At 39.4% G+C, this 27,012-nt stretch overlaps 1 protein-coding gene across 5 annotated transcripts in view; it reads left to right on the plus strand.

Moving 5' to 3' along the window:
• Window positions 1-27,012, plus strand: part of ttll7 (tubulin tyrosine ligase-like family, member 7) — a 163,387-nt gene that overhangs the window by 12,343 nt on the left and 124,032 nt on the right. For all 5 annotated transcript variants that reach the window (XM_051947402.1, XM_051947401.1, XM_051947406.1 and 2 more), the window contains exons 2-6: window positions 2,605-2,954; window positions 3,210-3,341; window positions 7,606-7,727; window positions 14,880-14,947; window positions 16,969-17,127. In XM_051947402.1, the coding sequence (XP_051803362.1) occupies window positions 2,930-2,954; window positions 3,210-3,341; window positions 7,606-7,727; window positions 14,880-14,947; window positions 16,969-17,127 (506 nt within the window). In that variant the 5' untranslated portion in view covers window positions 2,605-2,929. The remainder of the gene's footprint in view (window positions 1-2,604; window positions 2,955-3,209; window positions 3,342-7,605; window positions 7,728-14,879; window positions 14,948-16,968; window positions 17,128-27,012) is intronic.

Genomic DNA, 27,012 nt, shown 5'->3' on the forward strand with positions numbered 1-27,012 from the left:
CTGATGTACCTTGGCCTTGGAGTTCACCTTTAATTTCTTTGGAGGTTGCTCTGGGCTCTTTGGATACAATTCGAACGATCCGTCTCTTCAATTTGTCATCAATTTTCCTCTTGCGGCCACGTCCAGGGAGGTTGGCTACTGTCCCGTGGGTCTTGAACTTCTGAATAATATGAGCCACTGTTGTCACAGGAACTTCAAGCTGTTTAGAGATGGTCTTATAGCCTTTACCTTTAAGATGTTTGGCTATCATTTTTTTTCGGATGTCCTGGGATAATTCTCTCCTTCGCTTTCTGTTGTCCATGTTCAGTGTGGTACACACCTTTTCACCAAACAGCAGGGTGACTACTTGTCTCCCTTTAAATAGGCAGACTGACTGATTATGAGTTTGGAAACACCTGTGATGTCAATTAAATGACACACCTGAGTTAATCAAGTCAAATAGTTTTCAATCTTTTATAGAGGTACCATCATTTTTGTCCAGGCCTGTTTCATTAGTTTGTTTTTTTAAATAATTATGTTAATCAACAATTCAAAAGTAATGGCTGATTTTGATTATTTGATTTTCAATAAATTTTTATTTATTGTTACTTTTGTGAGTTTCAAGTGATTTCAGTGAGAATTGTGGGTTTTTCCTTCTTTAACTGAGGGGTACCAACAATTTTGTCCACGTGTGTATATACATATTTTACTTATGTTTTAGCATTTTTTTTGCAAATTTAACTAATGTAGAGCAATTTTAGCTCATTTTGGATCAATTTTATTTAATATAGAGCAACTTCAACTCATTTACATTCCTTTTCCATCTGAATAGTGTGTTACCATGCCACAGAATTCAGATATCTATTATAGTAGCGTATCCAGATTTCTCAAATCCAGGATAAGTTGTCCATACGTGCAAATCATACCCATGATGCTCCAAAAATCACATCATAACCAGGATATAATTCCATGTATGGTTTTCCACAGACTCCTAGATGTGTTCAGTGTGTTTTATTTTGAATCCAAACCTTCCTCTCTGTGTGGGAACGCCGCTAATCACTGAGCCACAAGCAGCGATAACTTTAACATTGACAGGACGTCCCCACAATGCTTGATTACCTCCAAAAGCAGTTTGAAGACTCACTCGGTGATCAAATAATAAGCAGAATTTTGGCTGGTGACTGGTTTGAATTTCCCACCCTGTTTGTAGCCCGAGGCAGCTTTTTAACAAACGCTGAAACCATCTGTTTGAAAGTAGTGACCTCCGAGCCGTACGATTAAACCCAGCTGGCACGAGTCGCCATGAGACGCCGAAAAGCTCTTTACTTGACATGAATGTTTTCGCAGTGATCCTGAGGAATACCAATTATTCCAGCGGGCAAAACACGGAGTCAGAGCTGTCAGCGAACGTCCAGCTTCAGATCACCTGGTGTAGCTTTACAGCAAAAAGGTACTTCAGAGAGTAGTTTAACTAGTTAGCTAAAATAGAGCAACTTTAACTAAAATAGAGCAACTTTAACTAATACAGAGCAACTTTAATTAGTGTAGAGGAACTTTAATTAATATAGAGCAACTTTACCTAATGTAGAGCAACTTTAATTAATATAGAGCAACTTTAATTAATATAGAGCAACTTTACCTAATGTAGAGCAACTTTAATTAATATAGAGCAACTTTGCATAATATAGAGCAACTTTATATAATGTAGAGCAACTTTAATAAGTATCGAGCAACTTTAATAAGTATGGAGCAACTTTACCTAATATGGAGCAACTTTAACGTTGAGCAACTTTAGCTAATGTTGATCAACTTTAATGAATGTAGAGCAACTTTGATGAATACAGAGCAACTTTAACTAGTATAGAGCAACTTTCAGTAATATAGAGTTAATTTAATGTATAGCAACTTTAATTAACGTAGAGCAACTTTAACTCATTTCAGAGTAACTTTATCTCATTTAGAGCAGCTTTTACTCATATAGAGCAACTTTAACAAATATAGAGCGGCTTTAACTAATATAGAGCACCTTTAACTCACTTTAGAGCAACTTTCACTAATATAGAGCAAATTTAATGAATGTAGAGTAACTTTAACTCTTTTATAGCAACTCTAGCTAATGTAGAGCAACTTCAACTAATATCGAGCAACTTCCACTCACGTAGAGCAACTTTAGCAAATATAGAGCAACTTTAATGAATAATATCAACTTTAGCTAACATAGAGCAATTCTAATTAATATAGAGGATCTTTAGCTAATACAGAGCAACTTTAACTAATACGAAACAACTTTAACATGCACAAACTTAACTAATATAGAGCAACTTAAGCTAGTATAGAGCAGCTTTAACTCATTTAGAGCCCATTTCCAGCAACCATCAGTCCTGTGTTCTAATGCTACATCGTGTCAGCTAATGGTGTTTTCACAGCGAATACCAATTACTGTTGCAGCTGTCAGCAAACGTCCAGCGTCGGATCGCCTGCTGTAGCTTTACATCAAAAAGCATGTCCAATGCTCTGTAGCTCAGAGAGAAAACACTGATCCTCACTCCTAGAGCAGTCAGCCCGGCTGCTGTTGTTCTGCTGCTGTAAAATATGTTGTTTTTTTTCTCCCCTTCTCTTCCACAGGCAGTCCTATTCCCCCCTGTCCACCCCCTCCCTCCCTACCCTCCTCTGGGGCTGTAAATAAGCCAGGGCTGTGTGGACCCTTGAGAAGTCCTCCCCCTCTATTCTCCTCTATCTCCATCCCCCGGCCCACTCAGCCTCCACCGCTCTGCTGAAAGGTGCCAGGGAGATGCTCAGATGATCCATCGGGCCGCTCTGAACCACCACACGGCCCCGGACAGGGAAGACTAACCGGAGCGTGAGCGAGCCCTCGGAGATCCCCCACAACTACCCCCCGCCAAGCCTGGCAGAAAGCTCGGCTTGCCCCTTCACTCCTGCAGCCCCTGAGATGCCCTCCCCTCCCAATGATGGAGGTGAGTGAGCTCTCCCAGCACCGCCGGGGTTTTACTGTGCTAGCTGCATGCAGTAGAAGTGCACACACATCATAATTTAGGGCTCGTGATGCATGGAGCGACACCAAACCACACGCCTAATCCATTTACATTCCAGTCCCATAAACAAACCCCGCTAAATCCCCCCGCAGAAATGAGGGAAAGTATATTAGAAGAGTCTGGAGCACAAGCTGTGACTGTATCTAGCGTTGTCGTGTGCTGTGTCTCCTCCTCCAGAGGATCAAGGAGCGTCCCCCGTGAACGGGCCATCTGTGGGCTCCTACCAGAGCAGTGGGAAGAGGAAGATGCACACCAAAAAGAAGAAAGGCACCATCACTGCCAACGTGGCTGGCACCAAATACGAGATTGGTACTGTAACGCACTCGCAATGACATTAACGAGCCCCTGAAATTACGATAATGATACACAAAAAAATGTACAATAAATGCATTATTGTTCGAAAGGTTTGGGGTCATTTACAATAAACATATTTTTTGAAAGAAAAGCATTTTTTTTAATGACGATAACATTAAATGAATGATAAATCCAGTCTAGACATAGATAATGTGGTAAATGACTATTGTAGCTGGAAACGGCTGATTTTTAATGGAATATCTCCATAGGGGTACAGAGGAACATTTTCAGCAGTACTTTTGAATATGTTTTACTATATTTTTATGCTATTTTTTACTGTATTTTTCTATATTTTTACTGTATTTTTTATATTTTTCTATATTTTTACTGTATTTTTTAATATTTTTTCTATATTTTTACTGTATTTTTACTATATTTTTCTAGACTTTTCCTATATTTTACTGTATTTTTCTAGATTTTTCTAGATTTTTACTGTATTTTTCTGTTTTCACTGTTTTCTCTGTATTTTACTGTATTTTTGCTTTGTTTTTTCTATAGTTTCAATGTATTTTTGCTATATTTTTTCCTATATTTTTGCTATATTTTATTACACTACCATTCAAATGTTTTGGGTCACTTAGAAATGTCCTTATTTTTGAAAGAAAAGCATTTTTTTTTCCAATGAAGATACAATTAAATGAATGATAAATCCAGTGTAGACATAGTTAATGTGATAAATGACTGTTCAAGCTGTAAACAGCTGATTTTTAATGGAATATCTCCATAGGGGTACAGAGGAACATTTCCAGCAACCATCACTCCTGTGTTCTAATGCTACATTGTGTTAGCTAATGGTGCTGAAAGGCTCATTGATGATTAGAAAACCCTTGTGCAGTTATGTTAGCACATGGATAAAAGTCTGAGTTTTCATGGAGAACATGGAATTGTCTGACCGATAGTATCCTGTACGTTAGACAGGAATAAGATCACATTTTGGTCGGAGCTGAAGCAGGTATAAGCACGCCTGAAATCTGTCTGCAAAGATGAAATATCTTTTGATGGCAGAGTTCGACTTAACTGAGAAGCTAGTGTGGCATGAAAAGAGGCTTTTTCTTTTCATGGGTGATGAAACCCTTTCACTGACGGGGGAGTAGTTTGAAATGTCTTCACAGTGTAAGTGGTTCTAGTTTAACTTCAGCTACATGGACAGGTGAAGAGGAATATTAACGAACATGCAATAAGCGATAATCGGCTTTGTCTGAGAAGCTAATTTCAGCCGGATTGCCAAAACCTCACAATTTATATTTCAATTTTCCTCATGAAATTTTCATGATTGAGCTGGAGTGGGAGGTCCTGCAGGTGAAATTAATGTGCTGTGACACGATGAAGTGTGTATTCATTTTGGAATCCAGTCCCTGAAAACATCTCAAATCCAATCATAACGTTGTCTCAACAATAAAATCTAATTTTCCGTCGTTATTTAACGTCTTTAATTCGAGCTGAAAGAGTTGCAGTCCAGTGAAAGCCTTCACACAGAGACATCTCGGCCTCGTGTACGAACATAAATCTGTTGACGTAGTTTAACTTGGTAGTGAGTTTTTTTTTTTTAGATCAGTTAAAAGAGCATCGTAAGCACTCCTCACATGTTCAATATATTGTCGTTTTGTTTTTCCTTTTTGTCTTGTTTGCATTTTTTTCTTATTTTTGTCATTTTGTTTCTCATTTTTGTTATTTTTTTGTCCATTTTTTTTAGTCTCTTTGTAACTTTTTGTGAAATTTTTTGTCATTTTGTCTCATTTTTGTAATATTTTGTCTCGGGTTTTGTCTTTTTTGTCTGACTTTCATTGTCTTATGTTTTGTGTTTATGTCTCATTTTTGTAATATTTTGTCTCGGGTTTTGTCTTTTTGTCTGACTTTTGTCATTTTATTTCCTGTTTTGTTGCTTTGTGAGTTTTTTTTGTCGCTTTGTAAGTTTTTTGTTTAATTTTTGTTTCATGTCATTTTTTCTCATTTTTTTGTCGTGTTGTTCCTCTTTTTGTCATTTTGCATCTGAGTATTTTGTCTTGTCTTTGTTTTCTTTTTGTCTGACTTTTGTCGTTTTGATCAAAAAATAAAACCCTCTACGGTTCCGTTCCAGATGACTAAATGTTTTGTTCCTTTGTAAACATATCTGAAAGTTGTAATGTATAAATGATAAAATCTGGTTTGCTGTGGTGTATCACTTGAAGGAGGCCGTCATTATTTAACGTCTTTAATTCGAGCTGAAAGAGTTGCAGTCCAGTGAAAGCCTTCACACAGAGACAGCTCGGCCTCGTGTACGAACATAAATCTCTGTTGAGGTAATTTAACTTGGCAGTGAGGGTTTTTTTTGAGATCGGTTAAAAGAGCATCGTAAGCACTCCTCACATGTTCAATATATTGTGTGGCGGCGGAGCTCTCGGGGGTGAAGTGCAACCTATGAAACTAAAGAGTCAGCAGCAGCAAGTAGAAGTTGGAGGCTGCTGGGATCCTGTAGGTAGACGGACGTCCAGCTGTGAGTCAGTCGGCTCGCTGTGACGAGACCCTCTCAGTGGCCATTCGGAGAGCAGTGCAGGGCTATTTTAACGGGGAATTAACACTAAGGGCCAGATGGATGGCTCATTTATGCTGCTACCTGTCTTATTTTTGTTTCAGAATTGATAGCATTACAGGTAGAGGTGAAAGGTCAGGGAGTGAGGCTTTGGAAATCTGTTTTCCACCCACTGAGAGGTGGACGTCCACCCCAGCCCTGAGGACGTGTAAGACAGGATTGATTATGAGCTCAAACATGCTACTGCTAAGCGTGAGCGTAGACCTGCTGTGATGTAAACCCTCCCTGTTCCAGTTAGCAAAACACTGCTAGCCTCCGCCGACGTTAACAGATGGACGTCGTCACATCGGAAACATCTTTTTCCCATTCAAGTGCCATCACGCAACATTAGGCAAGCCTCCTCCAGGTTTGTGAAGGCTTTCAAGAAATTAATTAATACCTTGTTTCGTTAGGGCATATGAATTTTTCATTACCCCCTGAATAATGAATAGTTGTTGGATTAATGTCCAAATGGGCCTGCCACCTATCTCTCATACTACGGGCTTTCCAGTGGGATTTGAATGCATTACAGACAATTAATTTATCTTTTTGAGGAGAGGCATTACGATTGCCTGCTCTGGAGCTTTTCCATGAATGGTTAGTATCGCTGTGAGCTTTTTGATCTATAATCTCCTGCACTCATTCCTCTGTTAATGTACATTAATGTTCAAAAGTTTGGGGTCCCCCAGACAATTCCATGTTTTCCATGAAAACTCACACCTCTATCCATGTACTAACATAACTGCACAAGGGTTTTCTGATCATCAATGAGCCTTTCAACAGCATTAGCTAACACAATGTAGCATTAGAACACAGGAGTGATGGTTGCTGGAAATGTTCCTCTGTACCCCTATGGAGATATTCCATTAAAAATCAGCAGTTTCCAGATAGAATAGTCATTTACCACATTAACTATGTCTACACTGGATTTATCATTCATTTAATGCTATCTTCATTGAAAAAAAGTGCTTTTATTTAAAAAAAAAGGACATTTCTAAGTGACCCCAAACTTTTGAATGGTAGTAAACATGAATTAAAGTTGCTCTGTCGTAATTAAAGCTGCTCTATATTATATAAAGTTGTTCTAAATGAATTAAACTTCCTCCATGTTAACTAAAGTTGCTCAGTATTAGCAAAAGTTGTTCTATATTAGTTAAAATTGCTCTAAAGCAGTTAAAGTTGCTCAAAAATGAGTTAAAGTTGCTCTAAATTAGCTAAAGTTGCTCTATATTAGTTGAAGTTGCTTCATTTTAGTTAAAGTTGCTCCACAGGAGTTAAAATTGCTCCATATTAGCTAAAGTCTTTCTATATTAGTTAAAGTTGCTCTATATTAGTTAAAGTTGCTTCATATTAATTAAAGTTGCTTTACATTAGTTAAAGTTGCTTTAAATGAGTTAAAGTTGCTCTAAATCAGTTAAAATTGATCTATATTATTTAAAGTTGCTCTACATTAAAGTTGTGTATGCAAAAACTAAATTTCGGCCTGTGGAAATGTCTTTTAGTGACATGTTGATCTCTAAATCAGAAATGTTTACTTTCTGGCTCCAGGTCGTGTCTTTTTCCTGTTTTGCATCCATAACATTAACGTTCCAGCCTGTAAACTAGAGTTAAATCAGAGTTAAAGGTTCATTCTGTTGGTAGAAAACCGTCTAACTGTACATTCTTCTGCAGTTCGTATCGTCATCAGTGAGATGGACTTCCTCAAGACCCGGGACGAAGACGAGACGGCCAACCTCATCTGGAACGACTCGGCCGTGCAGCACGAGAAGATCGCTGAGCTCAGGAACTATCAGGTAGGGTGGTGGTGGTCCTGGATCTGGAGAACGGAGACCTGAGCCTTTCCAGGGACAAACAGCCACATGGGAAACAAAAGGTTCAATCAGAGCCTCCACCCTAACCTCCTCACCATCAGCTCATTTTAATGTTTTAAAGTTTCGTCTTCTTCCTGTGAATACCTTCAGAGCTATGAAGTACGTAGAGGTGGGATGAAATAACTTCATAAGGACAGCAGATCGACACCTGACATTTCCAGGGCACAGAAACACATCTGAGCTACAAATCTTAAAAAGTCATTCTGACATAGAAGGAGTCATGTCTAGAAGATGACTCTGGTATGGGATGATGGTAAAAATGATCCTTTTATCGTCTAGAACTAGTTCTGGTTAAACATCTACCACACATGCTGACATGAGCCGTAAAGTATCATTTTGTTTGTCGTTTTTCTTCTTTTGCATTTCGCTTTTCTTGTTTTGTGTCGTAGTTTTCTTGTTTTGTGACATTTTGTGTCTTATTTTTCTCCCTTGTTTTTCTTGTTTTGTCTCTTTTTTTGGTTTTTGTGTCTAGATTTAGACATTTTGTGTTGTTTTTCTTGTTTTTTGTCTTGTGTGTTGTTATTAAGGAGTCAGTTTTGTAATGTTTTGTCTTGTTTTTGTTGTTTTTTGTCTGATTTGTCGTTTTGTTTCTCATTTTTGTCATTTTGTTTTTCCTTTTTGTCTCGCTTGTGTTGTTTGTATTATTTTTGTCACTTTGTGTTTTGCTTTATTCGTTGTTTTGTGTCTATTTTTTGTCATTTTGTTTCTCGCTTTTATCATTTTTTCTTGTTTTTGTCATTTGTTCATTTTTTGTCACTTAATAACTTTTTTGTGTAAATTCTCGTCTAATTTTTTGTCATTTGTTTCTCGTTTTTGTCGTTTTGTGTCTCATTTTTGAAACATTTTGTCTTGTTTTGTTGTCTTTTTTTGTCTGACTTTTGTCGTTTGTCTTGTGTTTTAATTGTTTTGTTTCTTGTTTTTGTCATTTAGTGTTTCCTTTTGACTTGTTTGTATTTATTTTTGTCTATTTTTTTGTCTCTGTCGTTTTGTTTCTTGCTCTTGTCTTTTATGACTATTTTTTTGTCTAATTCTTGTAGTTTGTCCATTTTTTGTCGCTTTCTAGCTTTTTGTCTATTTTTTGTCTCTTTTTTGTTTTAATTTGTGTCATTTGTCTCATTTTTTTCATTTTGTTTCTTGCTTTTGTCATTTTGTGTTTCCTCATTGTCTCGCTTGTGTTTTTTGTCTTATTTTTATCATTTTGCATTTTGCTTTATTCGTTGTTTTGTGTATCATTTTTGTTCTTTGTTCAGAACTAAAATGAGTTTGACACTACTGTCATAGACGTTAAACAGCTGCAATTTTGCTGCTGGAAATATGATGCATCCCATAATGTTGTTGGCTATATCCAAGAAACGGTAATGAACAGAACCCATATTTTGTCTTTCAGGACACCTGGACTGGATGTAAAATTTACGTTTTAAACGGCTTAATTGTGCTTTATGTGTGCCTGAAGTTAAAGGGGCACCGAGGAAGATTTTAGCGGAAATGTAGCATTGCCTACATTTCCCGTGAGCCTCGGCGCACACTGTCGCAAACCATCATAAACGAGCGAGCGAGCCTTTGGAAAGCCGGCGGAGTTGAAATCATTGTTGAACAATAACGTGTGTAAATGACTCCGTGGTCTAATGTTGTAAAACCGAGTTGTCAAAGCTGCTCTGAGCTACGGAGTTAGCTCCGAGCTAACGTTACATTAGCCAATACCCACACAGTGTTTTTGCCACAAAGTTAGTCAACTAAACCAGTCACAGTCAAACTAATCCCATAGTCTACTAACCACACATCGCAAGCAACACACACAAAAGACAAAAGAATTGTATCAAACTTACAAAGAGCTAAAGTTACGTACCTGTCTAGGAGAAGCACAGCCAGCTTGGCATCTGTTTTGATTCCTTTTTGCTCCCGGAATTCTCTCCACCTCTGAAATGCCTGTCCAAGATGAACTTTTCTTTTGCTTCGTTGTCGATCTGACAACCTTTTTGCTTGCAGACTTTGCTCCGTTCTCTTCCTTTTGCACTCCATGTGTGCCGTCTTCTCAACCAACTCTCCGCTCTGCTACTGCTAAAAACAACTAGCTCCGCTCTGCTACGCTCCGTCAGCGCACGCGCACCGTATTTGCTGTAAATCGCTCCGTCTCTCACAGGAAATTCTGGATGAGTCGACAAAAAATTGATAAAATACAAATATTTACAAAACCAAAATTATTCATGAATCGAAAATGGGGGCATTAATAAGTGTAAATAACGAAGATTCATCCACATTAATATGAGACTTTGTTACGAGCATAAAAATCTTCCTCGGTGCCCCTTTAAGAGGGTTAAAATGCTGAAAAAATAACATAAACTGTGAACTTCAAGGGCTTTTATTTCAGAAAATATTCATCGTGTGAAGATAAAATTTATGTTTGGAAAGTTTTTGTACATAGAAATGATGATTCTGAGGAGGTCAAGTGGGAAGTTATTTTTCAGGTTTTGTTGATTTTGTGCACAGTGACCCTTGAGGAACACTTCTGAGAGAAATTCTGGGTGTTTATTTGACCTTTTCGATTAAAAATTAAACAACCCGCCCCTAACTGTGCCCATAATTAGTAGAAAAGGTGAAAGCAGTGCATCAGAAGAAAGGTTTTAAAGGATGAAACAAACATGACAGTTACTTTAACCTTGCCCTGTGCTTCAAGAATTTTATGTCCATCATATTTTCCTACAAATTAAACCATATTAGAGACTAGACATGTCTGTCCTACACTCTTGCAGTTAAGGACGAACCGATTCCCTACAATATTTTGCTCTAAAATGTGATTAGATCTCAACTTTAGGAGGTTTGTTAAAAAAGTAACACAACAAATTAGCGTTGTAATTGATTAATGAGGTTTTTTGCTTGCAAATGTGTCTCATTTTTGTAATATTTTGTCTTGTTTTTTTGTCTGACTTTTGTCATTTATCTCATGTTTTTGTCAGTTTGTTTCTTGTCTGTCATTTTTTGTCTCGTTTTTGTTCATTTTTTTGTAGCTCTGTAACTTTTTGTCTCCTTTCTGTTTCATTCTGTCATTTGTCTAATTTTTGTAATATCTTGTCTTTTTGGGGTTTTTTGTTTTTTTTGTCTTTTTTGTCTGACTTTTGTTGTTTTGTGTTTTCTTGATGTCTTGTTTGTGTTTTTGTATCATTTTTTGTCATTTTGTGTCTCGCTTTTGTCATTTTGCGTGCCATTTTTGTAATATTTGTCTTGGTTTTTGTTGTTTTTTTTGTCTTTTTGTCTGACTTGTTGTTTATCTCATGTTTTTTCATTTTGTTTCTTGTCTTTGTTGTTTCGTGTTTTTTTTCTTGCTTGCGTTGTTTGTCTATTTTGTAGTCATTTTGTTTCTTGTTTTTGTTGTTTTGTGTTTTTTTTCTCGCTTGCGTTGTTTGTCTATTTTGTAGTCATTTTGTCTCTCGCGTTCGTCATTTTTTTCTTGCTTGTGTCATTTGTCCATTTTTTTGCCTAATTTTTTCAGGCTGTTCTCATATATTAAAATTATTGCACTGGATTTTTTCAGAACGTCTTTTTGTGAATTGAAACTCCTAACTGCAAGAGCATAAGACAGACATATCTAGACTCTAATGTGGTTTCATTTATAGGAAAATATGACATGTATAAAATCCTTGGAGCACAAGGAAGGGGTTCAAAAGTGAGATGCATGGATGAAGTTAGTTTCTAGAATCTTTTCTCGCTCTTTGCCCCGATGGAATAAACAGAAAGTATCGTGTTTGCACTTAGTTCACAGAAGCTGTTTCCATTAAGGCTCAGGTTGCTGAACCTAATGAACCTGATCAGCTTCTGCACAACGTGGCGTCTCCAACTCCACCATCCCACCCACGGTCTCTTTGCATATCTGCCCGCTTTACAATATGTTTTACTGAGTGCCCCCAGTAGAGAACGACGAAATAATAATAATAAAAAAGAGAGAGGAAGAGGTGAGGGCAGATGGAAATGTGTTGGTATACGGAGCAATTTAGGGCAAATGGAAAGGAAAATATGAAAGAATTAATTGGAAGAATAAACAAGAAAAGCACTTGGAGAGAGCAGTACTCCTCCAAGGCTGCTCATTCCCCCATATAGCACTGTCAGAAATGCAGCATTTATTTTTAGAAGTGCTTGAAAGGGTTCCCAAAATTACTAAAAATACGTCCAAAATGACTCAAATTTGACCTCATAAAATACGTGTGTTCTCTAAATGAAAACAAAATTTGTCAAAAATGACAGGAAATATGTGCAAAATGGCTAGAAATTACTCAAATTAGTCCAGAACTTGCTCAGAAAATCCTCCTGAACTTTTCAAAGCCTGTCCAAAATGAGTTAATGGTCTAGGATGGCTGAGAAGGGTTAAAAAAAATGACTAAAAATGGGTCCAAACTCACTTTAAAATGTCTTTAAACTATTAAAATTTTCTTTAAAAAGTAGAAATTATTCACAGCTACAGTTTTATAAACATTGGTGGTCCTCAGCGGTGGATTTGTAGTAGGATCACAATCATGTGATCATCAGCAGGCACCTGACGTAGTGTTCTGTAGCATTCTATAGAGGTCTGTGGAGGTCTGTAGAGTTCTGTAGAGGTCTGTAGCATTCTGTAGTGGTCTGTAGTAGGGATGTGCACGACTAGTCGTTTAATCGTTTAACCACCTACTCATTTATTAAACGTTTAGTATTTACGCTTGGGCGTGCGCCGCACGCTCGTCCCGTCTAGGCTACCTGGTTGATCCTGCCAGTAGCATATGCTTGTCTCTTTTTTCAACCCCCGCTATCCCCCTCATCATTAGCGGTGTTTTGACCACTCCAGCTACACCCACCACGTCCCTTCCTACCACCCCGAAGCAAAGCATCGGCTCCAGCATGTGCTGCTCGTGGACTGTCATGGCGCACCGACCCGCTGCCGTTACGCACAGACGCAGCGGTACTTTCTGTCTCAGTGGACGACTGAACATCTTCATCAGAGGGTGAATATTCCTCTTCAGAATATGAGTAAGCCATTACTTGACAAAGTACTTTGTCAGCGTTGAGCAGACCTCTCGGTACGGTGAGTTTTCTCACTCTAAAATGTACCGTCTTGCGCTCTGATACGCTCCGACGGCGAGTCTCGTCTGCTCGGTTTTCAAACTCTGTAAACTCCAAAACTTTGAATGAAAACACGCCCACAACTGATGTTTAGATTGAAGTTCCAGATGTCCGCCATCTCCTGGTGTACAGTACATGAGGCAGTATATTTAAAGCTGTGGCTTGTTATGTTCAGCAATGTTGCTTGTCGCAATGTTGCGACTTTGGCGCTTAAAGGGTTAAATTGCAAGTTTTCCGAACCGACGAGTCGCCAATAAAATTAGCAACTAGTCGGTTCGGAAATTAGTCGAAATTCCCATCCCTAGTCTGTAGAGGTCTGTAGTGGTCTGTAGAGGTCTGTAGTGGTCTGTAGAGGACTGTAGAGGTCTGTAGAGGACTGTAGCGTTCTGTAGAGATCTGTACCGGTCTGTACCGGTCTGTAGAGGTCTCTAGTGGTCTGTAGCGCTCTAATCTTACCTCTGTTTGACCCCTCCTGTCCTGCTGGGTGAAATTGACGTTGATAAGGTGAAGCCAACAACACAGGCTTCCCCGAGCTCCTGGTAGCGCTCTGTACAGGTCTGTGGAGGTCTGTAGAGGTCTGTAGAGGTCTGTAGCGGACTGTAGCGGACTGTAGCGTTCTGTAGAGGTCTGTAGTGGACTGTAGTATTCTGTAGTGTTCTGTAGCGGTCTGTAGTGGTCTGTACAGGACTGTAGACGTCTGTAGAGGACTGTAGAGGTCTGTAGCGTTCTGTAATCGTCTGTAGAGGTCTGTAGTGGTCTGTAGAGGTCTGTAGTGGTCTGTATAGGTCTGTACTGGTCTGTAGAGGTCTGTACAGGACTGTAGTGGTCTGTAGAGGTCTGTAGTGGTCTGTAGAGGTCTGTAGTGGTCTGTATAGGTCTGTACTGGTCTGTAGAGGTCTGTACAGGACTGTAGTGGTCTGTAGTGGTCTGTATAGGTCTGTACTGGTCTGTAGAGGTCTGTACAGGACTGTAGTGGTCTGTAGAGGTCTGTACTGGTCTGTAGCGCTCTAATCTTACCTCTGTTTGACCCCTCCTGTCCTGCTGGGTGAACTCGGCTGCTCCCCCTCAGCTCTGAGCGTTCGCCATCCATCTTCCTGAGCTGCTTATTTGATTAGACCGGGCACTAATGATCGATTAAATCACAGGCCAGTCAGGAAGGAGCGCGGCTTGTTAGGATAAGGGGCAGCGAGAGTTCAGCTGAGCGGATTGAATATTACAAATACCGTAACAGCTTAACATGTAGTAATGTGGCTGATTTGCTGTTATTTATTTATCTTTTCCCCTCAACTTGCTGTCCTCGTGACATCATTCCTCAGAAGAAAAGTCCCTCAACAACTGGTTTTGATTTCCCCTCGCTAGCGATGTCGTCTCGCGGCATCGGTGTAATTGTGCAATCTCTTCCGAATCCCTAATTACGTCCGTCTCGTTTGGATAATAATCACGCATTCCTTTTTTCCCTCTCTCTGTTTTAATTTTTTCCCTTTCAGTGATGTACTGTGAGAGTTTGCTGTCAAGTTTCAGTTCATACGAGCCTAATTAACGCCCCTGTTCAGGCTCATTTGGTCAAAGAATACAGAAAACCCTGAGTTTTTCCTTTTACCCCCACACCCACGCCCCCTCTTTCGGCACATTCAGAGCAATTCATTCAACTGTCACTGCAGGAGCTCGCGATGCAGAACCAATTACCTTGGTCCCTCTGAGCTGAGATTGATCGTTTTTTTTTTTTTTTTTTTTTTCCTCTTGCCTCTTCCCTCCCCAACCTTTAAAGTATTAAAAAAAATAGAAAACATGGTAAACTAAATAAGGGTTGAGAAAGGTCTCAGCGTCACCTTTTTGTTTTGAGTCCGTAATTGGGCATAAATGTCAGAACATCGTAAGCTCACTTCAGGTTGCTGCCTTTAATGTGCTCGTTTTTATGAAGGGGTGGGGGTGGAATTGAGTGGCGTAATGGCCCTAACAGCATTATTATGTCTGCCTGTCCCTCTGCAGAGAATTAACCATTTCCCTGGCATGGGCGAAATCTGCCGGAAAGACTGCCTCGCGAGGAACATGTCCAAGTAAGTTTGTCTGTCTCTCTTAATGCATGAACAGGAAAAAACTTTGGTTACAGATGTAAAAAAACAACAAGCACAACAGTCATCGTTTCTGTAATAAAAATAGTGTTGGGATGCGATTAAAAACAATAATCTAATAAAGGCTTTGTAATTCATTAATTGCATTTTTGTCAAGTAGCAATATTTGACACAATAAGCAAAGTTTTTCATTTCATATAAATTCTGGTTGAGAACTGAATCGATGAAAAGACACACATGTGACCCAAAACAGCAAAATGTTTGTTTTATTTATATTTATAAATCACCTACACATATTCATGTGTTTTCCAAAAGCAGCACTTTCTGAAAATTTGCAAAATCTTCAGGAACAAAATTCCTTAAAAGTTACCCTTAATTTTTTTAAATCCCCAAATTTGGCAACAACTAAAAAATAAGAAAATAAAAAAATTAAATTTGTAAATATTTTCAGAAAATGAATTAAAGCTTTCCAAAAAAAATCCCAAAAATATCTAAAGTGATTACATATATATGAGTAAAACTTCTAATATTTTCTTTAAGAAAAAAATATTAAAAAATTTTCCCAAAAATGTGGAAGTTTTCACTGTGAATATATATATTTTTTCACATTTTCAAACTTTAAAACAGGTCAATTTGAAACGCAGGATGACACGAGAGTTAAACTTATTTTGAGTTCCATCATAGCAGCACTTCTCTAGATTTAAGACCATCTTGTACTTGAAATAAGACTACAAAGATTAATTTTAGCATTTTGAGGTACGTCTTCTCACAGTTAGCTCGAAAATCTAAAATCTAGTCATGTTTTGGCAGCATTTGTTGTGTTTTAGGGTGAGCCAGCTCAGCCCAAAAGCAGCTGTTTTTAACTCAAAGGTAGACATTTGCTTTTTAAACATTCATGTTGAGTACAAAGTTTAACATGTATTTTACTTATTTTAGGTTTTATAACAGAGACATGACTCTAGATTTAAGACCAGCTTGCGCTTGAAACAAGATTAAAAAGTGGGATTTAAGCATTTTTAGATATCCGTCCACACACAGTTGGTTGAAAATACATTATAAATAAATATGACCATGGTTCTTACTCCCTCATTTATAAATAACTCTACACCATGTAAACAAGTCTAGCATTGAAATCAGCAGTGTATTTTTGAATTTGCAGCAACGCAAGAGATATAAGAGATATATTAAGATTTAATGTCATTTTTTTTTACATTTTTGGTGTCGTATTGGACAAATTTTAAGAGATATGTTAAGATTTAATGTCATTTTTGAACAGCTTTTGAGTCATTTTGGACAAATATGAAGTAATATTATGAAATTTATGCTATTTTTGACATTTTTGAGTAAATTTGAGTAATTTTGAACAAATGTGGAGTGATATTTTAAGATTTAATGTCATTTTGGACATTTTATGTCATTTTGGACATTTTATGAGTCAAGGTGGACAAATTTTAGGTGATATTTTAAGATTTAATGTCAGTTTTGGATAATTTTTGAGTCATTATGGAAAATTTTAAGAGATAGTTTTAGATTTTAACATAATTTTTTGGACATTTTTATAATGTCTGAGTCATTTTGGACAAATATGAAGTAATATTTACAGATTTTATGCCATTTTTTGATATTTTTGTGTCATTTTGGACAAATTCTGAATCACTTTGGACAAATTTTAAGAGATATATTAAGGTTTAACATCAGTTCTGGATATTTTGAGTCATTTTCAACAATTTTTGGGTAATTGTGGACAAATATTTTGAGATTTTATGTCATTTTTGACATTTTTTGAGTAATTTTGGACAAATTTCAAGTAATTTTGAGTGTATTTATTTATCACTTAAAATAAATCCTCAAAAATATAAATATGTAGACAGAATTCATGCACATGAGCTGTAGGATGAGTGGTAGAGTGCAGTCCAGTGCAAGATTCGGTTCTTTATTGCTCATAGTGTGTGTGTTGTGCGTGCACTACGACTCTAAACGTGTTAAATGTTGTTGTGTTTTTCCAGAATGATCAAGTGCCAGGCTCAAGAGTACAGCTTCATACCCAAAACCTGGATCTTCCCCGCCGAATACACTCAGTTCCAGAACTACGTCAAAGAGCTACGCAGGAAACGCAAGCAGAAGACCTTCATCGTCAAACCTGCCAACGGAGCCATGGGTCACGGGTAGGTCGGTTTGGTCCGTACGCATCGACTGCAGGGCCGGAAAGGCGAGGAGATAAGTGAGTGAGCAGAGGAGGAAATTAGCGGCAGAGCAAAGAGAGGACAAGCACAACAAAACAGGGCAATAAGGGGTTTGTGACCCTGACATGGGCGTCTGTGGAGGTGGCGTTATGGCTAGGACCAGATTGAGTGTTTGAGCTGAGAGGGTGTGGTGAATCTCATTGTGGGCTTCATTGTCCTCGATGGTCACACTCTCCATAAATCAGAGGTTATCGCTGCCGTTGGAGGACACACACACACACGTGCACACGCACACATGGTCGCTGGCAGTTACTGTAGTTCCTTCCCCGAAGGTCTCTGCATGTGATTATTGGATTCCTTTATGAGGCACCATCAGCAGAGACCAGTCAGACTAGAAAATGGACAAAGATGGCTGCTGCAGGGGACTCGGTCTCTCAATAGCATCTCTTTATCAAAAGATGAGCCGGCTGCAGTACCTGAATGCATATTTCATTCTCACAGTCCTGTGGGCTGAGAGCCTGTCTCGGGTCACGATGCCACGTTTCTGTCGTATAATTTGACTGCCTGAGAATTGAAACCGTGATTGAAAACAAGTTTTTTTTCTGAAGTTCGAGCTTGGTGACATTTATTAGACGCACCTGTGCACTCAGAGCAATCGGAGGCAAAATCCTGGCAATCAGCAGCACGTTTGGAGCTTAAACTGTTTAGTTTTGTTTGACTGAGAGGTGTGTGAGTAACTTATTATCGCGACAGATGTGATTATTAGTCTGCCATCCTAATATGTGTCAACAGGAGTAGATGAAACTACAGTGGTCTCTCATCTATCGCGGGGGTTAGATTCCAGAGCCTAAGTAGCAAAATAAAAACCTTATTTTTTATTATTTATATATAATTTAAGTGTTTATAAATCCTCCCCATACTCTTCTGATCACTTCCTACACTCTTAAACACTTTCTACCCTCTTAAACCAGCGTACTTTTAACAACATATAAAATTCCGTATGGTTACCCACCAGTGAATATGCTACCACTTGAGTGATGAAGATGATGATGGATTAGCTGTGCAGTACTGATGACGATGAGGTGAATGTGCTGCACAGCCAAAAAGAACATTATAGCTCTTTTGAAGACAGCACTTCGTCAGGTAGGGCAGTATCTTCGCACTCGTCCGTAACTTCTGTTTTTGGGCGTTGGAGGAACATAATTATGGGGAGTTGCTGGTGCTACTTTTTCTTGTGGGCAAGAAGGTTTTTTAAACCGACATGCCACCCTTGATTGTATTTGTGAACTCCAATAAACAAAGCAATTGTGTTGTACAGATTGTATGCAATTTAAAAGTCCAGATATGGGTGCCCAGATAGCTCAACTGGTTGAGTGGATGACCCACAAACCAGGGCTATAGTCCGTAACGCAGCAGCCATGGTTCGATTCCCGCTCACGACTCTTTGCTGCAGGTCTTCCCCTCATTCTTCTCCCTACTTTCCTGTATGTCTCTCAAATATGGCCATAAAAATAACTTTAAAAAAATCCAGATACATTGAGACCGCAAAAAGTAAACTACAATACGGCGAGGGACGAATGTAATTCCTAAGAGTACGAAGTGCCATCTAAAAGTTAAGACATCGTGCCTTAAAAAACAAGACTGTGCAAGATTTTGTCCTTCGAAGTAGTCATTTTGTGCAGCGGTAACACCGCTCCCAGTGCTCCTGCCACACTTGAAACATTCCTTGACTCACCAGATGTAGGATGTGGGTATGCACTTCCCGTTGGACGCTCCTTCTTCTGGGGAGTGGTTCAGGCTTTGGGTAACTGCTTTTAAGGCCTCTCCACACTGAGCGATTTTAACAATCATAAATTCACAGCTTGCTACGCTGTAGGACATGAATCTAATAATCTTTGGGCACGACGTGAAGTTTACTGTGTTCAGATCACACGATGAAAATGCAGCTGAATCCCAGCCTACGATGTACGTGAGTCGATGTGAATTCGCAAGAATGAAACGTCGTAAGCGTGCGCCGTCTATCCACGAGAAAATAAACAACTGAAGCATAAACAAAGCTCCTACAATCACAGGGAATGAGCCAAATGTGAACGAAGCCCTCACCCTAGTGACATGCATGTGCTTGGAGAGAAATCAAAAAAAAAAGGAGAAGGAGGAGAATATGGACGTGGTCGTGGCTCGAAAAGAGAGGGCAATTTGGGATGCCAGTTTTGCAAAGGGAGCTTGAAGAACTCTGCGAGACTGTCTTCTGTGTTTAAATCCCACATACATGTTTTGATGCGTTTTGTTGCCGCAAATCATTTGTTTGGGTTTAGCCCTGGTGTCGTGCTGATCCCTACATCATTTCATCCTGCATTTCCATTGGTCAGTTATTTGACATAGGTCGCAGCAGCATCGCAGTGTGAGATGATCATCCAGAATTTCTGACACTTTCAGAATTTTATGGCCGCTTGTCTTTAGTCACCATGACAACGGCCGTCCTTGAAACTTGTCTTCATCTGGGACGGCCGAAAATCACGCAGTGTGTAGAAGCCTTAAAAGTTTGGAAGTTCATACCCTCAGCTGGGTCCATGAGCGAGGCCCTAAACTCTGTCTGCTCTGGGGATGCTTCATCATGGCCGAACCCGACCTGACGTTGGCTTCCTAACAAGCAGGAACATGTGGAAACAAAGAATTTCACCGTGCTGTATTGTATATATGACAGATGAAGTTCTGTAAGGGACCCTTTAAATTCAGCTTCTTTTTAGGGGAACAGGAAGACATCACATGGAGCCAAATCTGATGAGTACGACAGGTGGCAAGTGATCATTGTGTTGGTTTGGCCTCAAAACGTGTGCTTTTTTGGAAAGCGCTATGACCGGGCGGGCATTGGCACTGTGGATCATCCAATTACTGTCGCGTCTGCAGTTCGGATCGTTTGCCCAAATGTTCGCCCTCCAACACCTCAGGACGTTACAGCGGAGCTCGACGTTGACGGTCCGACCCTTGGGGAGGAATTCCCGGTGCACAACCTCTTGAATGCCGGAGAAAACTATTAACACACTCTCAGTGCTTTAAATTCATTTAGTAAGATCAGACTTTTCCTTGGTTCAATGTGGGATTTGGGGAGCAGGAATATACCAGGTATAAGTCCTGAAGGTGTGAAGAAAAGCTTTGTAAATGAGAACACACCAAGGACAAGGCAGAACATTAAACTCAAACGCATAACACGCAATAATAAGTAAGGGATTTAAGATTTGTACCCAACGCAGTCTGGCTCCAACAAACAAGAAACTGCACAGCAACTGTTCATTATTTCTGGAGATTTTAATCACTGCAATTTATGGGCTGTACTCCTGAAATACTACCAGCATTTTAATTTCCCAACTAGGGGACAAAAACACCCTTGATCATATTCCACAGCAGTGTGAAAGATGCTTCTTTAGAGCTGCTGCCTTCCCTCACTTTGGACGGTTTGACTGAATCTCTGTGTTCCTTTACCCGGCATTCAGGCTAATCCTCAAGCAAACCCCTCCAGTAAGTAAGATCTACACCCCAGAAGAAGCCCATCAGGTCCTCCAGGACTGCTTTGGTAGTACTAACGGGGAAGTGTTTTAAGACTGCCTTGCAGGAGGACTGTGCTGTTGATTTAAAGCAATACGCTGAGGGGCTGAGAAGTTGCATCAGCAGCTGGACTGACAACACTCTTGCATCAGGACGTACAGCCAATGCTGCCTGCCTGCTTCAATGCATTCGGGTGTTTCCATGAAAAATCTATCAGCGCCTCCCATCCGACCCCTGATTTATTTGTGCAGTAATTTTAGTATATTTCAAACCAATGTTCTTAGTCACATTTTAACCTTCGTTTGGCTTTGAAATGGAGAAACAACTTTGGTCTTCATGTGTTTTATATAATAGTTTGGACAAATGACATTGATAAAACCAGTGTGCAGCATCTGAGGCAGAGGTGTCAAACTCATTTTAGTTCAGGTTCCACATTCAACTCAGTTTGAGATACAGTGACCGGTAAAATCACAGCATAGCAACCTATAAATAACCATAACTCCAACTGTTTCCTTTGTTTTAGTGCAAGAAAAGTACATTCTGAAAATGTTCACAATTATGGAATGACTTTTTTTTTTTTTTTTTTTTTACAAAATATCATGAACAACTTGAAATTTCTGAAGAAAAAGGAATTCAATTTCAACAACATTCAGCCTCAGTTTATCATTTCCACATTACAACTTCCAGATCACAGAGTGTCTACAAAGGAACACAACATTTAATCATCTGGAACTGAACCATAGAGGATTTTATTGTGTGATCAAAAGACAAAAGTCAGACAGAAACAACTAAAGCAAGACAAAAAATAGTACATTAATGACACGCAAAATGACAAAAACTGAGACAAACGACACAAAGCAAAACAAAAAATCTAACAAAAATGTTACAAAGCGGAAAAAAATGAACAAGCGAGACAAAAAAGTCAAAAAACAAGACAAAAACAGACAAAAACACAAGCGAGACAAAGGAAAAGCAAAACGACAAAAGAAGAAACAAAATGACAAAAATTAGGCAAACGACATGAAACAAACAAAAAAGAGACAGAAAATTCGACAAAAAAGTTAGAAGGCAACAAAAAATTGACACACGACAAAAATTAGACAAAAAAATAACAAAAAATTAGAAAAAAATGACAAATGAGAAGCAAAATAACAAAAACATGAGACAAATGACAAAACTCAGACAAAAAAGACAAAAAACAACACAACAAGACAAAATATTACAAAAATGAGGCACAAAATGACAAAAGTGAGAAACAAATTTATATATGAGGTTTTCATTAAATACATGAAACATTTTGGACAAAAAAAATTAAGCAGAACTTCTTTTCAGATTTGGTTTATTTTCTAAAGAGTGACCAACTTGTCTTGGGCAGCGCGGAGGACAACAAAAAGGCCAGTTATGACCTGTGGAGATCGATCAGAGAGGCTAAGAGACAATGAAGGCTGAGGCTGAAGGGCTACTGCAGCACAGCTAACGACCAGAATGCGAGTCGACGCCGACAACACATCACAGAGCGCCGGGGCAAGAGCCAGGACAAACAGCCATCCGGAGGTTTCTGTTCCTGCTTTGATGCTGGAGCGAGTAAGACTCCGGAAAGAACTAAACCCACAGAAAGCAGCTGGTCCTGACAACAGCCGAGGTCCTGCACTCAGAGTTTAATCATCACAGCCGGCAGATTCACTGCATGCTCAAAAGTACGTGGACACCGATGGATTTCTAGTGTGGTTGTAGCTGTAATGTGAGAGGAATTTTAACTCTGTGGAGTGAAAATGAAAGCAACAGAGCAGCATTTTTCAAGTTACTTCCCAAGTGCAGGTTAACAGAGTGAGGAATTTTAGAGCGAAGCATTTCTGAACATACTAGTCTTTTGCTCCACCAAGGAACGGCGGAGTGATATGACAATCAGCGTACGCTTGTCTGTCTGTTAGCAAGATTACTCAAAAACAGACAAACGGATTTGGATGAAATTTTCAGGGAAGGTCAGAAATGACGCAAGGACCAAGTGATTAGATTTTGGCATTTTGGTGCGGCTTAAAGTCTGTATCAATGGATTTGTTAAAGATTTCTGTATCATTGCCAGATGGCGGCACGGTGTCACTGTATATATGACAATGGTAAATTTGTGTCTTTTTGTGGTAATTTTAAATCTTTTTGTAATTTTTTGTCTTTTTTTCTGGTAGCTTTATGTGTTTTTGTGGTAATTTTGTGTCTTTCTGAGGTAAGTTTGTGTCTTTTTGAGGTAATTCTGTCTCTTTTTCTGGTGATTTTACATCTTTTTGCAGTAATTTTGACTGTTTTTGTGGTTATTTCACATCCTTTTGGAGCAACTTTGTGTGTTTCTGTGGTAATTTTATGTCTATTTCTAGTAATTTTGTGGTAGTTTTGGCTCTTTTGTGGTAATTATGTCTTTTTGTGGTAATTTTGTGTCTTTTTGTGGGGATTCTGTCTCTTTTTCTGGTGATTTTACATCTTTTTGCAGTAATTTTGACTGTTTTTGTGGTAATTTTTAAAAATCTATTTCTGGTAATGTGATGTCTTTATGGTAATTTTGTGTCTTTTTGTGGTAATTTCCCGTTTTTGTGGTCACTGCGCATCACTGTAACCATGACAAGTGAACACTACATCAGTTGCTTGCTGATGATCACATGATTGTGATCCTACTACATATCCACTGCTGAGGACTTATCAGGACTTATCCATCAGAAATCATAGAAGGAACAACTGATTAAATTGTGGGGGTGTTTCTGAGTCCCATCAATTCCCACTGCCTGCTGCATACGGGGGTCCTTAGTTTGCCACCTGCGACGTTTCGTTGTTACGTGGAACTGGTTGGTGAGTGGAGTGGATGAATGTGCCGTTATGCGGTGCTATAGGATGGTTTTGTTTCCATTCTCCGGTTGCGTGCCACCTTGGATTGTGCTACATTCATTAACTTTTTGCCCTTCATTATGGCTCCCAAGCGTCAGTCAGACTCTTCTGATGCTTCAAAGCAAAGAAAAGCCATCTCCATGGAAGTGAAATTAGACAGAATAAAACACTCAAGTTGTAAAAACAGTGCAACATGTTGTGTTATCTTCTTCTAAAATGACTCATACATTCATGAAAGTCGTCAATGGTCATGACTTTTTATGAAGAACTGATCGATATCGTGATGCACATAATGGCTTTGATTCAACTTTAGCCAATAATGTCAACTTTTGCTAATATGAAACAACTTTAACTAATATCAGTCCCTCCAGGAATTCGCGATGTTGCGATTGCGCGAATTCACACAAAATCAACCAATCTCTGCGAATTTTGCGCGGCCTTGCAATTTTGTCCAATCACCGCAACTTTCCCGCAATTTTGGCCCGCCTCCCGTGAGTTCCACAAATCATAGCAGTCCCCAGCGCAAACGTAATGCACATACGTCACCGAATTCACTTCCTGTTTATGGTTTGAAGATGCAGATGTGTGCGATACTAATGTCTCTCATTTACCAACAAAAATTACTGCTGAAGACTGTGATAAACAATTAATTTACTGATGTTCTTCACCAAAGCGGAGCAAAACTGTTTTACACCCGTGCAATATTGTGGTGGAATACAAAAAGAAAAAAAATCATCGATTGATACACTTTAAAAAAAACACGAAATATATTAGAACGGCTGAAATGAGCGGACAACAGACCACATAAATCATCCATCCATCCATCCATCCTCTATACATCACTTTATCCTCACTAGGGTCGCGGGGGGTGCTGGAGTCTATCCCAGCTGACTCAGGCGAAGGCAGGGGACACCCTGGACAGGTCACCAGTCTGTCACAGGGCCCACATAAATCACCATGATGGAAACTATTGCATCCAGATCCGTTAGAGCACTGAAAGAATGAAGGTAAATTAGATTAATTATTCCACCAAAGAACACGGCGGAGTTATGTGACGGTCAGCGTGTGTGAATCCTTCCTCTGTTACCAACATTACTCATAAACAGACTAAGGGATTTGAATGAAATTTTCAGGCTCGGTCAGAAATGACACAAGGACCAAATGATTAGACTTCGGCAGTGGTACGGCTTCAGCCTGCTCCTTTTCGAGCAGGGGTGTGTATGGCATAACATGTATGTATGACTGGTCATCTGATGATCATAGAATGTGTATTTCTGTGCTACACATCCTTGACTATCCATCCATTCTCTATACACCACTTTATCCTCACTAGGGTCATGGGGGGTGCTGGAGTCTATCCCAGCTGACTCAGGTGAAGGCAGGGGACACCCTGGACAGGTCGCCAGTCCATCGCAGGGCTACATATACAGACAAACAATCACACTCGCATTCACACCTACGGGCAATTTAGAGTCATCAATTAACCTCAGCATATTTTTGGACTGTGGGAGGAAGCCGAAGTGCACGGAGGAAACCCACGCATGCTCAGGGAGAACATGCAAACTCCATGCAGAAAGATCCCAGGCTCAGGCCGGGATTTGAACCAGGGATCTTCTTGCTGCAAGGCGAAAGTGCTAACCACTACGCCACCTGGCAGCCCCCACCCTTGACTAAATAAATAAATAAATAAATAAAGTTTGGATCCACGGATTTGTTAAGGATTCATAGCAGCATGGCGTCTGATAGCGGCACGGTAACCATGGCAACAAGTGAACGCTACCTCAGCAGCCTGCTGACGATCACGATTATGATCCTACAACAAATCTACCACTGTAGTGCTGTTCTTGTTAGTTGATGTGACAAGCCGTGATCGTGGGTGTGTGAACACGTGTGTGCCAGGATGTGACATTAACTTTTTAAGCCACTGACAGATATGTCCGAATATGATTCATTCAATAGTAAATTAGCATTTTGTGCCGCAAATCTACCAACCACGTCATATTAAACCAGTATCTGGCTGCTGCTAATTTCCCACTGTGGTGTGCCAGCTTGTGGAAATGGGTTGGAAGGCAAAATAATTTCAGAATAAATATTGTCAATTACAGCGTTCAAACATGTTCTACAAGCTGGAAAAAATGCAGCTTTTTAGCAACTGTCACTGTCTCCCGCAATTTCATCACAACAAATAAGCTTAAAACTTCGCAACTTTTATCGCAATTTTTTTTAGAAAAGCTGCCACAAATTTAGGAATTTTTGGCCGCAACAATCACGAAAATCGCCCGCGAAATCCTGGAGGGACTGTAATATAGAGCAACTTTAACTAATATAGAGCAACTTTAATGTAGAGCCACTTTAACTATTATAGAGAAACTTAAGCTATTATGGAGCAACTTTAAAGCAGAGGATCTTTTATTCATTTACAGTCTGCGCGAATGGGCACAATTTATTACTGGACCGTGGACCAGTAAACAGTAATTTTTTACTGGACCGAAACAGTTTTTACTGGACCGAATATTTTATGCATACCATACCATGGATTATGGTATGTAATACCATAATCCATGAAATAACCTACCATACTCTCATAGCAACAGCCAAATCTTGCTCAGAATCCACCCTCTCCCATTGTACACCTGGTAAATTACCATCTACATGCACTGTCACCGTCACTACACCCTCCCACACCATTCTACCATACCACCATCCACTTTTACCATTGAATTACTCACCATACACGTCCAATTTGACCAGAAAAACAGCTCTCAGCTTCGTTTTGGCGCTACTTTCACACGCTCCTGCAGAAACTTGAATTTGTATTCAGGGATGGGAATTTTCCGTGGATCCGCGGATTTCTGCGGATTTCATTTTAAGTTTGAACACTTTATTGTCGTTGATACTCCCGCGAGATGGTAACGACGTTAACGATAGCTTACTAACGACGTTAACAACCTGTCGTTCGATTGTAAATGGCCCAGCAATTGGAAGTCGCTGCGCCGCCGCACACTGCGCCGCTGCCGCCGCACACATTGCATTATCCCTTGGTGATTCTCGGCGACCTTAGGGTGATTTACAGGAAAAAAAATTACACTGGACATGAGACCGGTAATGTAGTTTTACCGGACTTTTGGTACACAAATCGGATTTGACCGATGGTCCGACGTCATTGGCGCACACTGCATTTAGAACAACTTTAACTAATATAGAGCAACTTTGACTGATATCGAGCAACTTTTTCTATTATTGAGCAACTTTTGCTAATATACATCAACTTAAGCTAACATAGAGCAACTTTAATGAATACAGAGCAACTTTAACTGATATAGAGCAAGTCATTAAGAGCAACTTTAGCTTATAACGGCTTTGTTTACATTTTCGCCAGAGTTCCGACTTGCGTAGATCCATAGGAATGGAACCCTAATGTAAGTCAAGGACTCCCTGTATTTAGGTCACGTG

This window comes from Acanthochromis polyacanthus, chromosome 4, assembly GCF_021347895.1.
Source record: "Acanthochromis polyacanthus isolate Apoly-LR-REF ecotype Palm Island chromosome 4, KAUST_Apoly_ChrSc, whole genome shotgun sequence".
In the NCBI taxonomy this organism is placed as follows: domain Eukaryota; kingdom Metazoa; phylum Chordata; class Actinopteri; family Pomacentridae; genus Acanthochromis; species Acanthochromis polyacanthus.